We start from the raw sequence: 14,699 nt of genomic DNA on the forward strand, positions 1-14,699 counted from the left end.
ACTGTGAATCATCCGCGTGGTTATTCTCACGCTTCTCAATAAGAATCAATAAGCCCTGATTCACTGGCGTCCCCGACAGCGGCTTGATATACGACCTACTCCAGCGAGAGAAGATGGTTCGCATCCTTGCTCTTCTTATCCGGTCGTTCCCTTACTCTTGTTTCTCCAGGGTGACTAGTTGAGCATCCAAAAAAATCAAGTTGCCTTCTGTTGAACCTCAACTGTAACATACAGCCTGTGCCACCATGGACACTCCATCAGACATGAAGCTCTATCCGACGGCAGTGGTTCTTCCCCTTCTTTCCTTCATTATCATCGGTCTTTGTATCACCCCTCTTATTCTGCACGCGAAGAACCGCAACTTTCCTACTACTTGTCTCGTCTGCTGGTCCATTGTGCTCAATATCTTCAACATCATCAACGCCTTTCTCTGGCCGAGAGACAATGTGGACGAGTGGTGGGATGGGACTGGGCTGTGTGATCTTGAAGTCAAGATTTATGTCGCCGGGTATATCGCCGTGCCAGGAACCCTGGTGGGCATGTTCCGCGGCCTCGCTATTGTCATGGATACCGACCGAGCAACCTTGGTGCCTAGCAAGGGTCAGCGTTGGCGCAATCGCTCCATGGACCTTTTGTTCTGTGTGGTTGCTCCAGCCATTGCAATGATCACCCATATCGTGTACCAGGAGAGCCGGTACCTGCTCTACTCCATCTCGGGATGTGTCAACAACTACGATACCAGCTATATGAGCCTTTTGCTGGCCTACATATGGCCGCCAATCATTTGTCTGATTGCCGCTTACTACTGCTGTAAGTGTTCCCATTATTTTGCTTCAAACTCCTACTCTAACTCGTCACTCGCAGGCCTGGTGATCATTCGGCTCCACCGGTATCGCAATGACTTCGGCGCAATCCTGCAGTCTTGCAATAGCAACCTGAACAAGTCTCGCTTTTTGCGCCTTTTCTTCCTTGCCCTGACTATGCTGGTGGCCATTGTACCCGTCGAAGGATACGTGCTTTACTACAACATTACCCTTGGGCTGCCCTGGCATCCTTACTCCTGGGACAAGCTTCACGGTCCAGCATGGTACGACATCATCAAAGTGCCCGCATACGGCCAGATATTCTTTGACCGATGGAGCCCTATCGGATCGGGCTTTTTGATCTTTGTTTTCTTCGGTTTCGGCCGCGACGCAACTCGCATCTACCGCAGATTTGCCCGGTTCCTGGGACTTGGTCACTGCTTCTCCAGCGTGGCTGGCCCAACCGACTCCCTGGGCACTGCACCACCTGGCAACGCCTCCTCTTCCACAACTCTCATCGGCTCCATTGGCAGCCGTGCCAAATTGATGTTCAAGGGGCGCAAAACCTCTGCTGTACGGTAAGCAGATAGTCCCACACCCATATTCAGATTTTTTACTGACAACTCTTAGAAACCAATGGAACTCTACCCTCGCATCCACCAGTACCTACAACGACATCGAGAAAACCACGCGCTCTTCTACAGCGCAGCCCCATCTTACCGCAACTACCCGCAGGACCCCATGGTTCCAATCTCCGTTCAGACTCTTCCGCCGCAACCCCCCGTCCCGCAGCCAGGACGGAGAAGTACTTCTAGATGACCTGTCAGCCCCGTCTCAAACAATCTGTACCAATGCCTGGGCGGAAACAAGCGAGAATTGTGAGAGTGGAGAGTTTACTCCTACGTTGAGTTTGTCCAAGAGAAAGAATTTTATTCGTGTCAAGCAGGTTATCAGCCAGCAGAGCGAGGTGCAGGTTCAGGTTTGAAGTGTCATCTGGTTTTTGACTTTCTCGTGGAACTGCGGGCGATGTGCCCTTCCTATTCTCTCGCGCTCTTTTCTTTATTATTTCATTCGGTCGTCCATAGATCGGCTGTACATGGTGTTTAATAGTTTCGAATTCTGATTTCACATTGTGCCACCTCCCGTAGTCAAACCCATGGCCTCGTTGGCAAACAAGTCTGCATACAATGACGGGTCAAAAGCACCGAAGCCTGAGCTCCCGAGGTCAACATGATCATACATGCCCACACCATCGGTCCAAGCTGCCATTAGTGGTGTTGGTGATGCACTGTGACTATTCAACATGCTCTCGTTGAAGCCAATCATGGTAGCCTCCTCGACCTCCTTCCAGAATTGCTCGGACCGCTCATCAAGGGCCTTGACGACTTCTTTCCCAAGCATTTCAATAGAATCAGCGTGACGAGCGATGGCCGGCCACTTTGCTGCTATGTCCTTTAGCGTCTGTTGACAAAGATTGACGCCCTCCTTAACGTGTTCGGGGTCGAAGGTCCCAGCGCTGGAGGACATTATGCAAAACACGCAACAGAGCCCGGCGGTATACAGAGCGTAAACGTATACCCACGTGTACAGCGAGTGTTTGCTGTTGAATATACTAGCGTAGGCAAAGATTACGCCTAGTGATGATTCAAGACAATGGGCCGTGATCTCAGGCCGGTCTCTCCCGAGAAACGGCCGAAATGCCGCCAGGACTTCCATGTGGTATGTTAGGTTGAACCACTCGACCCTCTGATAGATGGAGCGTGGTGACTGGTAAGCGGGTGCCTGCGAGCGCCATTCATCCAGGCTCTTGTGAACATTTTGGAGATGTGTGATGGTGCTGGTTGCATCGGTAGAAAGCAGTCGTTGCACCTGACGTGCCTGAGAGGTAATTTGACGAAGACGAACGAGATGTAGAAACGGGCTGATGGAGCTTGGTCCGCCTCTCCTAATACCCGCGTCTGGAGATGATAGAAGCATCGGATCTTCCGAGGGCATGATTAGCTCATGATCTTCCATATCGTACGGCAGCTCCGCTTCAATATCCTCGTCTTGTATGGCAAATGGCCAACCGAGCATTTGACTACTCCGCCGATCTAGCACATAGCAATCCCAGAATATGCGTCGGCGCATCTGAAGCTCCATGGGTGCCATCGCAGTGGTAGATAGTGGTTCAAGATGTAACCCTTCCTCAATACAGATACGGATGGCGAGCCGGGATAGATCCCACACGCTCGGGCCAGGTGAATGGTGGTATATCCGGAATAAGAGGACCAGTAGAATGCATTGGATGGCTTTCACACCCTGCAGTTGCAGTACATCCTTCGCGTGCACCATCGCCGCTGAATAATACCCAGTAACTGAGCGAGGCTCTTCTTCGACAGACTGGGTAAATACTCTTCCAATGGCGAAAGTCATGTTTAACATAAAGAGATCTATCGCCATCGGTTTTGGCGAGGTGTATACGCGATCTAATATTAGTGCAATTTCTGATACTTGCTGAAAGGGATGGACAACATGGGGCCCTCGGAGACTAATATTGGTCACTATTTGAATTGGGTATAAAGAAGGTATAGGCCACCTACTATGATTTTAAAAGACGGTCTGCCGCTGTTCTAGAAGGCAAATCGGTTGGCTCACAGGATGTGCCCTCGTCCATCCTCACTTGATTGGTTTGTTGTGGAGACGTCGAGCTTCGTCTAACATCGAACTGACGGGTTATTTGTTGCATTGTGCCTATTATTAGGCTAGCCAACCTAAACGCATGCGTGAGATATACGACCTTGTTCCCATGCAGGACCACTTACTGTTTACCACCAGCATCCCCGAGAAACTTCGAGAGATTCTCGGGCTCAGCTCTCTCCTCATTGCGATCTCTGACAGGACTATCATCCATGCATGCCACACTGTTATCTGGGGTGTCGCCCTGATGCACGTTGTGCACGACAGCATCTGAGCTAGGTGGTCGACCACCTTCTCGTAGAATTCTTTCCAAGGATGCAACCTTCATTTCCAGCGATTGTACGTATCTACCTTTTATCAGTAATGTTGCTTCTTTATGTTTGAACTATTATGGATAGAGAGAGGTCATACCCCCTTTCATATTGCTTGTTCGTTACTAAGTCTGCTATCATGCACTCGTAGCTTCCTCGCTGACATGATGAGCATGAGGGCATTTGACTGTCACAGCGAATTTTCTTCGCTCGACACCGGACACACGCCAGTGGCATTGACATGGCGATGGCTCCGGAAATGGTGCGGCTGAGAATGAAAATATCAGCTGCGGAGCAGGCGATGGTTCCGATCTAAGTTTCGCTCCCTCGAATCGCCAATCAGGGGTCAAAAGGATGAACAGGACGTTTCAGCGAGGTCTTAGAACCACCAGTAGATTGACTGCAGAGCGTGGAGATGCTTCAAAGCGGGGAAATGATAGATGTGGGGAAAGGCCGAAGCCCTAGTTCGGGCCTTTCCGGTCCTAGATCCAATATAACGAGGTAGAGACCATTCATAATAATGCCCAGCCGTGTTGACTGCAATCCCTTTATTAAAAGAGACAAACTTTTATAAGAAAAGATATGAGATATGGCGACGACCACCAATTCTCAACAGAACGGATCAGCGCCTGCGGGTGTCTCTGTCACTCAAAAGAAAGCCGAATCGACTGCCACCATTTCAAATCCGTTGCGAGATGCCCTTAAACAAGGTCATGTCGTCTCCTCACTGTCACTACGGATCTGTCGATCAATTGAGATTGTCATGCTTGCCAAAACGGCCGGGTATGAGGGCCTTTTCATTGATATGGAGCACTCCTCCTTTGATCTTGACACTGCCGGCCAATTATCAATTGCATGTTTGTACGCAGGGATTACTCCCATCGTTCGAGTGCCTAGCAATGATTCATTCTTTATATCGCGGGCTTGCGACGGGGGTGCACTCGCTGTGGTCGTTCCTCATATTCGCACTTTGGATGACGGGCAGATGGCTGTGGCAGCGGCCAAGTTCCCGCCCATCGGAAAACGAAGTGCGACAGCGGGCCTACCTCAGCTGAACTTTAGGGGCCTTCCAGCCCGGATCGCGAGCCCCGCGTGCAACGAAGCGACCTTGGTCATCCTGATGGTTGAAACGCTCGAGGCTCTCGAGATCGTGGACGATCTGGCTGCCATAGATGGAGTCGATATGCTTCTCATTGGGACCAACGACCTCACAGCAGAGCTGGGAATTCCCGGCCAGTACGATGAGCCTATCCTCAAGGACGCATATGCCAAGGTCATCGCTGCTTGTCACCGACATGGTAAGTGGGTTGGTTCGGGTGGCCTGCACACACGTATCGACAAGATTGAGGAGTTCTGCAAGATGGGAGTCAATTATGTCATGGCTGGTGCGGATATGGGATTTATTCTTGAATCTGGAGGTGCAAGAGCGATGGAGATGAAGAAAATTGATTCTATCATTCAAGAGAAACAGTTTTAGCCCATATCATAACATAATACATATGGCCCATGCCTACTTTGCTCGTTTGAATTCTACATTTGGGGACAGGCCATAGTTAATATTGTACATCAAAACGGAAAGAGTTGAACTTTAGCCACTTTCTTGTACGGAGGAAGTGGAACTAGGGAAACATCAAATCCTCCTAGCTGCCATACTTGCGATCTCAAACTCTGTTTCGAGGACCAAGGCCAGCAGTGCCGTAACAATCGAAACATCCGGATCCGAATGCAACTTGGGCCAATTAACTCGTTCGATTTGAATTTCCCCTCGGCATTTTTTACTTGTCGGAGCTTTCCGTTTATCAATGACCCGAGTCCCCGGCTCCAAGTCGGCGTTTTGCCCGAAGTGGTTCGCACCCCCTCATCTGGGGTTTATAAAGTTAATTCATTGTTCGAGACCGGCGGTAATATAGCAGACCACCTGCGGGTCTTTCCGAAAAGTATTCACTTAGAAAATTTCAGAGGGAATGATTATTATTATGGTCGTGTTGGATATGTATAGAGGCAGCTAGCTTCATGGGCAACCCACATGGTCTCTACATTAATGCGCTCCACATAGCTGCACCCCGGATTTTGTTGCACTCCATTACCCCAGACTTTCTCCGACATAGATCAGTATCTAGCCTTTCCACCCCACATAAACCTGACTACCTCTCGTCGAAAAAGGAATCTACAATTCACGATGTTCAAAGTGGTGGATCATCTGAAAGGCACGGCATTGCTGTCCATGTACGTTTTACAATCATCGTCAATGTGTTCTTTTACGTCTTACGGAAGGGACCTGCTCTAATGCATATCCAGGATCAATTTCACATGCGGAATTGCCATTCTCTTCTTCGGTTATGATCAGGTCTGATGCATACCTTCAACGGAGGGTGTCGGGGATATGCTGATCTTTTTTAAAAAAGGGAATGATGTCAGGAGTGAATAACTCCGAGTAAGTATTCCCTTCAAGACTAGAATTTTTTGCATCTCTGATCATTTTAGTGATTATATATACCGAATGGAGCTCGGTTACGTCGCTGAAGGAGACAAGCCCGTTATCACCCACCCTGTGAAACAAGGTGGCATTATTGTATGCATGAACGACTTACTCAAGAACAGTCCATAATACTGACTGTAACAGGCCATATACTACCTTGGAACTCTCACAGGATGCTTAGTTGGCGGCTGGATAGGTGATCGCTGGGGTCGTACTACTTGTATCATGTTTGGCGCCTGTTGGGGTATGATAGGTGCGGCTCTGCAGTGTTCCGCTCAAAATGTCGCGTGGATGTGTTGTGCCCGCACTATCAACGGCATTGGCACAGGAGCTCTGAATGGAATTGTTCCTGTGAGCTTAACCTCCACCAAAACATTGAAATTTTTCTTTTTTGCTTATCGCTACAGGTTTGGGGTGCCGAAGTGGCCGAACACAAAAATCGCGGTGGTTTCGTGGCCCTGGAGTTTACTTTGAACATCTTTGTAATTCAATTCTGTACCCTTTTGTGGAATAATCAGCTGATAGTTTCAGGGCGTGGTTTTGGCGTACTGGATCGAGTACGGTCTTCAATTCATCGACAACGGAACTAGTCAGCTCCGCTGGCGGTTTCCAATTGGGTTCCAGATGGTCTTCCTGATTTACTTACTGGTTTTCACGAAGATGATGCCCGAAAGTCCTCGTTGGCTAATTAGCAAAGGGCGGAATGAAGAAGCTTTATATATTCTTTCCCGTCTGCGAGCTAAAGGCGAAATGGATCATCAAGTGGATGATCCGGCCGTGCTCGCAGAATATGAGGATATTCGTGCTGCAGTTCGTATGTTTGGCCTTTCCCCGTTATTATATAGCACTCTAACTCGGTGAACAGGTCTCGAGCAGGAGATGGCCACGAAGAATACTTACTGGCATATGATGACCGGCATTGGCCAAGACAAACTCCATACTGAGCGTCGTGTGCAGCTCGCCGTATGGATTATGATTATTGAAGTCTGGTACTAAAAACACCCCTTCTATTCACTAGCTTCTCAGACACATTTTGTTAATAAAACAATAGGGATGGGATTGCTGCTGTCACAATATGGGCTCCAACCATTTTTAGGGCTGCGGGCTATAGCACTAAATTGGCCAACATGCTGGCTGGAGGTAATTCCGCCATTCCTGATTGCTGATTTCTTTCCTAATCATTCAATAACACTATGATAGTGAACAATATCTGCTATATGCTTGCCACTTTTGTGGCTGTCTTCACTCTGGATCGTGTGGGTCGGCGATTCACACTTTACTGGGGGTCCGTCTTACAAGCTATCGGTCTCTTCTTAGCGGTAGATATTTCACTTCTTCTCTTGCTGATGGATTATTCTAACACAAAAACCAAAGGGTGGCTTTTCCCAACTCGCTCTGGATCACCCTGAAAAGGGTCCTCAGTATGGTGGAGCAGCAACATTCTTCGTTTTTCTATACACTGCCGCTTTTGGTGCGACCTGGTTGACCGTACCATGGCTCTGTTTGTTTCCACTTATCCCATCATAATTCACATGACTGACATTCTATGTTAGATCCCACGGAGATTTTCCCCCCTTCAAGTGCGGGCCAAAGGTCAAGGCTGGGGGGTTGTTGGCTGGAGTATAGGCTTTGGCATGACTACCCTCCTCATTCCAAAGATGTTTGATGGTGTGCAATCCCGAAATATTTTCACAATCTGAATCTTATGGACTAATATTCATGAAAAGCAATGGGTTCGTCAACCCTCTACGTCTTTGGTGTTGTCAATATCTTGTCCATCCCGGTGGTGTGGGCTTTGTTCCCCGAGACTTCGCAACGAACACTAGGTACGTAATTACATGCATTACATAAAAGTCTGTTCGACAGTTTACTAAAACACCGCAGAGGAAATTGACCTGCTCTTCGCCTCTGACTCAATATGGGTTTGGAATGCAGAGAAGGAATTTGAGAAGCAAAAGGCCGAACATTTGGAAATGACTCATGTTAGCAACGTCAAGGCTGGTGGGGATGTCGAGCTTGGTCATGGTGATAAGTCTGAGAGTGCACATACAGAGGTTTTGGCCAATGATGAAAATGGGTTGTGAGTGGTGGCTTGAAACCAATGCTGGTCACATCTATGGATAATCTACAATGTGGAAGGAAATCATGGGATCAGAATGGACTCTATGAGTGGCTAAGGGCAGGGACAATGTATAACTTCCTAGCTATGTCAATCATGGGATGTTAGAATATCCTCTAGCAAAGATGAGAAGATATAAGAGAGATATGCGACGGACGATGACCATTTAATTTCGCCTATATCAGAGAGAAAGAGAAGGTCTAAATATAGACGTATATTGAATCTGATCACTAGATATAGCAACAGGGGTACATCTATTGATACTTCTATGGGCTGCAGAGCATTACGTGTTTCCAGTCCTTTCCTCCTCTATTTACACAGACTATGAAACTGTGACAAGGGTAGCTGATTTCACATGATTTCACATGATTTCACTGTATAGTGACCTAAAAAAAAAAAGCAGTAGGAAGAGCAGAAATATATAATTTAAGCCAAACAATCAATATAAATATCTTGCAAACCCCTGAATGATCAGTCTCTAATCATGAGGTTTGAAAATAACTTTTTGCACCTTCCTCTGATTAAACAACTCATACCCCTCCGCAGCTTTGTCCAATGGCATTATGTGGTGAGCAAAGCCCTTGAACATGTCCTTTTTCTCTCGCATCAAGTCCAACGACTCCCCATATAGGCCCCTGGCAGGACAGCGACCGAAATGCATCGTCACATTCTTCGCATAACCATCCTTGGCCGTGAAAGGAATCTCACCGTTGTGTGCCCCCACGGACGATATTACCCCAAACGGGCGAATAAGATCATACGCGAGCCCCAAAGCAGGCGTCTGGCCGACAATCTCGAGTACGAACTCAGCACCACGACCCTCCGTGGCCGCAAGAATAGTCTTCTTGGGGTCCTCATTTAGATGTAGTGGGATAGCACCAAGCGCCCGAGCTTCTTCTAGCCTCTCAGGCACCGAATCGATTGCGTAAATTTTGTTCACCCATTTCGTGGCTGCTATTATGGCACAGAGACCGACGGGTCCACAGCCAATAACAACGCTGACGCTATCCTTCAATTCATCGGATCGCATCCGGCCATACGCATTCTTTGCAGCAAGCAAACCTGTCGGGAAGATGTCTGCCAAAAGTACAACGGAGGATTCGGGTAGATCAGTAGGTTGAGGAAACAGAGTGTTGTCCGCCACGGGGATGCGCACATATTCTGCCTGGCCGCCGTCGAGTTGGGTCGAGCCAAACAAAAAGCTGTCTTCACACCGCGAAGTAAGGCCGCGTTTGCAGTAGTAGCATTTCAGGCTATATATCTGTCAACTTTGTATTCTTCCATTTGTCTGCAAATAATAGCGGTATGGATGCCTACCAAGCAGTGGTGAAGATGGAGACAACGTGGTCACCTTTTTTGAAATTCTTCACTTCTTTGCCGACCTCGACGACTTCGCCAGTGAATTCGTGCCCCATAATAAAGTTGTCTCCGCGTTGTTGGTGGCCGCGGTATACATGCATCTCACTAACGCAGGTGTGATAATTCCCCGTCAGCAACTTTATCCAATATGGATGGCCACTCGGAAACTGTGGGCGGGACATACCTGCCACACAAAGCAGCCATGCGTACCTTGAGGACTACATCTGTTGGCTTCTCGATTTTAGGCATGGGTCTGTTTTCGATGGCAATAACGCCGGGTTCTTTAAAAACCACAGCTTTCATAGTCGCAAGCTCTGCTAAGGACCCCATAAAATATTTCGATCTCGGTAAATGCTATTAACTTTATCTCCTTTGCAAGTATGAAGAAGATAAAATGAAAAACACAGATTTAAGATTATTTTATAATCTTTCAGATCTGACGGAAAAAACTATCATTGAAACGTCCACCGGTATCTGACCTGTGGCGCTGCCTTCGGAGACAGCCGAGGCCTTAAGACCCCGCTGTCTGGGGAAATCCGATGTTTCTCCCCCTCCTACCAAGACATCGGCCATCTATGCGACCGCCAAAGGCTATAGAAAAAACAGTAAAATTATTCATGAGATATTAAATGGTCATTATTTCAGACTTTCTCAAGATCGCTATCTTTATCTCCGGAAAAGTTCACCAATTCAAAGCATGGGTTCAATCACCAAGTTCACTCTCAACGACAGCTCCCTCCTACGGGACGCTGCTTACATCAATGGAGAATGGACCAAAGCCTCTACTGGACAGACCTTCACGGTCATTGATCCTTCCGATGGCGAAATAATTGCTACCCTGCCAGATCTCAGCGTTGAAGACGCCACGAGAGCTATTGAGCACGCCGGCAGCGCGTTCAAGACTTTCAAGAAAACAACAGCTCGTGAGCGAGCACGTCTTCTCCGTAAATGGGGCGAGCTCATGCTAGCCAACATTGATGATCTCGCCGCCATAATGACTTGGGAGAATGGCAAAGCCATAGCCGATTCACGTGGCGAGATCACATTCGCGGCCACCTTCTTTGAGTGGTATGCTGGCGAGGCGGAACGGACGTATGGTGAAACAATCCCATCGGCCAACCCGAATGTGCGGATTCTCACCATCAAGCAGCCCATTGGGGTTGTGGCGGCCATGGTCCCCTGGAACTTCCCTGCGGCTATGGTCAGTCGCAAAGTGGGGGCAGCTATTGCCGCCGGCTGCACTGTCTTGGTCAAACCTGCAGCGGAGACACCGCTGACATCCCTGGCGCTGTCTGTACTGGCAGAGAGGGCGGGCATTCCTCCGGGGGTTTTTAATGTGGTGCTCTGTGGGAATGACAGTCTGCCTCGGATTGGGAAACTTCTGTGTGAGAGTTCAGGCGTGAAGAAGGTTTCTTTTACTGGATCTGTAAGCTTGTGGATCTATCTATTTTTGGCACTTATACGCAACTAACAGCTGTTTTAGACTCGAGTGGGAAAGATACTGATGAGCCAGTCCGCCTCGTCGTTGAAGAAGCTTTCCCTCGAACTTGGAGGCAACTCGCCTTTCATTATCTTTGACGATGCTGATATTGCGAAAGCAGTTGAAGCGCTCATGGTGGCCAAGGTGCGCAACTCCGGGCAGACTTGCGTGTGTGCAAACCGCATTTATGTCCAAGAGGGCGCCTATGACCAGGTAGCTACTCTGCTGGTTAAGGAGATGCAGAAGCTCAAAGTTGGGGCCGGGTTCGAATCTGGTGTCAGCATCGGACCCCTGATGCACGAGGCCTCAGTCAAGAAGGCAACTGGGCACATCAAAGATGCCCTCTCTAAGGGTGCCGGATTGCTTCTGGGTGGGAACGCGTCTGGCGGTGCTTCAGGCAAGGGTTTCTTCTTCGAGCCCACAGTACTGGGAGATATGAATTCGGAGATGTTGACAAACTCGGAGGAAGTCTTTGCTCCTGTTGCTTCTCTCTTCAAGTTCAAGACCGAGGAAGAGGTGGTTGCATTGGCTAACGAAGCGGAAGTTGGCCTGGGGAGTTATGTGTGCACAAGCGACATTGCACGTATGTGGCGAGTGGCGGAAGAATTAGAAGTTGGCCTTGTTGCTGTCAACGGTGGTCTTCTGGCTGCGGTCGAGTCACCTTTTGGTGGCGTCAAGTGGTCTGGATTCGGTAAGGAGGGAGGCAAGTACGGAATTGAGGATTATTTGGTAGTCAAGTCAATCATGATTGCTGTACCCCAATCAGCGTCATGATTTGCGGTGATGAAGGGAATATGCGAAGTGTACATTCAAGGGAAATAGCCCATTTGGAATAACAATCTAGCAATATCGAGATAAGTGTACTAAGACAGGATTCAATTGTGGTTCAACAACATTAATCCCAATCATTAACTAATCAGAGTAATTTGATAGTTATATTGCTTCAGTTTCCATTTATAAGCAAAATGCAAATTCCAAATCAACTACATGTTTGAAATCCGGGTCGAATACAAAAAGTCTTTTTCTTTTGGATATAGGCTGCGCTCATAACTTGGGCTGACCTGATCGGAATACTACCGGTTCCGCAACCATCATATCGAGCCATTTAGTATTGACCTAGTTTGATCAGCAAATTTTCCGGGAAGGGCGAGTTAGATTTAGAGGCTTACATGGTCAGGCGTAAGCTCATCTATGCGGGTCACACCAGCGAGCCTCATCCCAATCTCAAGTTCTCTCCGAAGGACTAGATGTGCATACATGTCAGTTATGTCAAGAAGAAAACAAATGACAATTCGAAAAGAAAAAACCCCTCACTCACCGTCAACAGCCCTAATCACACCTTCATGCCCATACGCACCTAAGGCGTACATGAATGGCCTCCCTAACCCACATGCTCTGGCTCCCAAGGCCAATGCTTTGATCACATCATTTCCTCTTCTGAAACCCCCGTCCAGGTAGATTTCCACCTTCTCCATGATTTCTGGACAGTGCCTGCGGATCTCCAGTAGCGTCATTAACGATGGTGGCGACGTATCCAGCTGCCTACCTCCATGGTTTGACAGATATATGGCCTGAACGCCATGCTGTGCCGCTATCAATGCATCCTCTGCAGTCATTATCCCCTTGACGGCGATGGGTCCGTCCCAGATCTCGCGGATCCATTTGAGATCATCCCAGCAGAGGGTTGGCGTCAGCCACCCACCGTACGTGAATCCCAAAGGCTTTGGTTTCTCATTTGTGTCTGAGATCAGGGTGGCTTTGTATCGCTCATCACGCTCGCGTTTTCCTGGCACAGCAGAGTCAACGGTAATTACAAGCCCTTTGTAGCCAGCTTTCTTGACACGACGGAGGATATCCTCTGTCTTGTGCCGTTCCGAAACTACATAGAGCTGGTAGAACTGGCATTGCGTATCTGTCACCCTGCTGGAGGCGATAGCCTCGGGAGTCATAGATGCACTCGAGGATACCATTTGAATTATCCCAGCTTCGCCGGCGCCACGAGTAAGGCCACTTTCACCATCAGGATGAGCGAGCTTTGCCAGTGCAGCAGGTGCAATAAACACTGGAAGGGGCGAGTGTTGTCCAAGAATTGTTGTGGAGAGATCAAGGTCCTTGACATTGCGCATCACCCTAGGACGGAAGAGTACGTGGCGAAATACTTGTTGATTGAGTTCGTCGGCTTGTCTTAGAGTCAGTTGCTGTCTCTTTCTTAATTCGTGCGGGTAAAGTGTACAATGGGGATGGTATCATTAATACACGTACATAAAGAATCATCGGCACCGGAAGAGAAATATGTCCACGCTCGCTGCGTTAACTTCTGCTTACAGATATCCTTTATTGGCATTTCTGTCAGATACCTCATGCGTACTAGAAAAGTGCAGACAGCCCAAGCCTTACCTCGAAATCATATAGATTGATACAGTGCAGCAAGGGGACCTTTGGCGTGAGAGTGCTGTCCTCGACTTGACGTTGTACAACAGCCACCTTATTGGCGGACTCTGGGAGCATTCGGACAGGCCCTAGCCGTTTTTCCTTGGAAAGAGTTTCTTCAATCAATCCATCACGATGGACAGGCTCCTTTTACGGATGACCCAAGTTGTTCGCGTTAGCAAATATACGACCAAGCTGACAGAAGCCGTTTTTTGACAAGAACTTGCAGGCTTACAAATTCTTCGGTTGCATCCCTCCCCGCATATTTCAAAATAATTTCTGGTCCAGCGGGATGTTGGTCAAGGAAGTCGGTCATGTCGTAGGCCTCGCCGCGTATGATAACCCAGCAGGACGAACGCGTATTATGGCGTGAGACCTCATCTTCTGAGAGCACCATCCTGTTTGGTATGGACCAGTGTATGCTTAAATTCCCGTTGTGAATACAAAGGGGCTTTTTAGCTTTCGGTGGTCGATGACTGTCAAGTTCAACAAGCAAACAATAGTTCACGCAGAGAGAATCTCCAATTGTTCACGTGCCGTTGATTCAAATAAAGTAGGACTCTTTCTTCCTCGTCAATCATACGTCCACATCCTCGGGTATAGATTCCCCGCCCTTAAGTTTTGTATCGGCAGTTTGGCTTCCCCGCGTCGGGCCTTTCCGAGGTACAGTGCTAGAGGATGAGACGTAACGGAAACAACCGAGCCGGCATTCATGTTTGAATTAGGCCAGTACCTATTTGGATATGTCTCCGAACGGGTTGCTTGGATAGATGCACCATCTAGGTGTACAACTAGGAGACCATTTTATTGCTGGCGACCGACTCTTCCACACTAATTGGAATCTTGGTTGAGACATCTGTCTAGTCACAACTCACAAATGTCCAATATCGAGAGAAAATTGAATGAAAATAACACAATGCAAAAACAAGCCAACCAGGGCGTTGAAATTCTATCTATCACCAACGTCAGTCAAACTTACGTCTAACTATTCCTCCCAATGCTATTTGTGAAAACGATATTTGAAAGCTTTGATATTCAA

At 48.2% G+C, this 14,699-nt stretch overlaps 5 protein-coding genes across 5 annotated transcripts; 3 read left to right on the forward strand and 2 right to left on the reverse strand.

Annotated features, from left to right (window-relative positions):
- Nucleotides 1–245: 245 nt before the first annotated feature.
- PFLUO_LOCUS6223 (a-factor receptor) lies at nucleotides 246–1,788 on the forward strand (the record flags this gene model as incomplete). The annotated part of the gene is made up of 3 exons (XM_073783746.1): nucleotides 246–810; nucleotides 865–1,381; nucleotides 1,434–1,788. The coding sequence occupies 3 exons, from the start codon at nucleotides 246–248 to the stop codon at nucleotides 1,786–1,788; spliced, it is 1,437 nt and encodes a 478-aa protein (XP_073640270.1).
- Nucleotides 1,789–4,556: 2,768 nt separating this feature from the next.
- Nucleotides 4,557–5,270, forward strand: PFLUO_LOCUS6224 (uncharacterized protein; the record flags this gene model as incomplete). The annotated part of the gene is made up of 1 exon (XM_073783747.1): nucleotides 4,557–5,270. The coding sequence occupies one exon, from the start codon at nucleotides 4,557–4,559 to the stop codon at nucleotides 5,268–5,270; it is 714 nt and encodes a 237-aa protein (XP_073640271.1).
- A 3,599-nt stretch (nucleotides 5,271–8,869) lies between these two features.
- PFLUO_LOCUS6225 (uncharacterized protein) lies at nucleotides 8,870–9,806 on the reverse strand (the record flags this gene model as incomplete). The annotated part of the gene is made up of 2 exons (XM_073783748.1): nucleotides 8,870–9,644; nucleotides 9,709–9,806. The coding sequence occupies 2 exons, from the start codon at nucleotides 9,804–9,806 to the stop codon at nucleotides 8,870–8,872; spliced, it is 873 nt and encodes a 290-aa protein (XP_073640272.1).
- Nucleotides 9,807–10,447: 641 nt separating this feature from the next.
- Nucleotides 10,448–12,004, forward strand: PFLUO_LOCUS6226 (uncharacterized protein; the record flags this gene model as incomplete). Its single annotated transcript, XM_073783749.1, has 2 exons — nucleotides 10,448–11,176; nucleotides 11,234–12,004. 2 exons carry the CDS (start codon nucleotides 10,448–10,450, stop codon nucleotides 12,002–12,004), a joined length of 1,500 nt encoding a protein of 499 aa, XP_073640273.1.
- A 270-nt stretch (nucleotides 12,005–12,274) lies between these two features.
- Nucleotides 12,275–13,738, reverse strand: PFLUO_LOCUS6227 (uncharacterized protein; the record flags this gene model as incomplete). Its single annotated transcript, XM_073783750.1, has 5 exons — nucleotides 12,275–12,346; nucleotides 12,400–12,473; nucleotides 12,549–13,409; nucleotides 13,493–13,562; nucleotides 13,628–13,738. The coding sequence occupies 5 exons, from the start codon at nucleotides 13,736–13,738 to the stop codon at nucleotides 12,275–12,277; spliced, it is 1,188 nt and encodes a 395-aa protein (XP_073640274.1).
- Between the last annotated feature and the right edge of the window lie 961 nt (nucleotides 13,739–14,699).

This window comes from Penicillium psychrofluorescens (genome assembly GCF_964197705.1).
Source record: "Penicillium psychrofluorescens genome assembly, chromosome: 4".
Taxonomy (NCBI): domain Eukaryota; kingdom Fungi; phylum Ascomycota; class Eurotiomycetes; order Eurotiales; family Aspergillaceae; genus Penicillium; species Penicillium psychrofluorescens.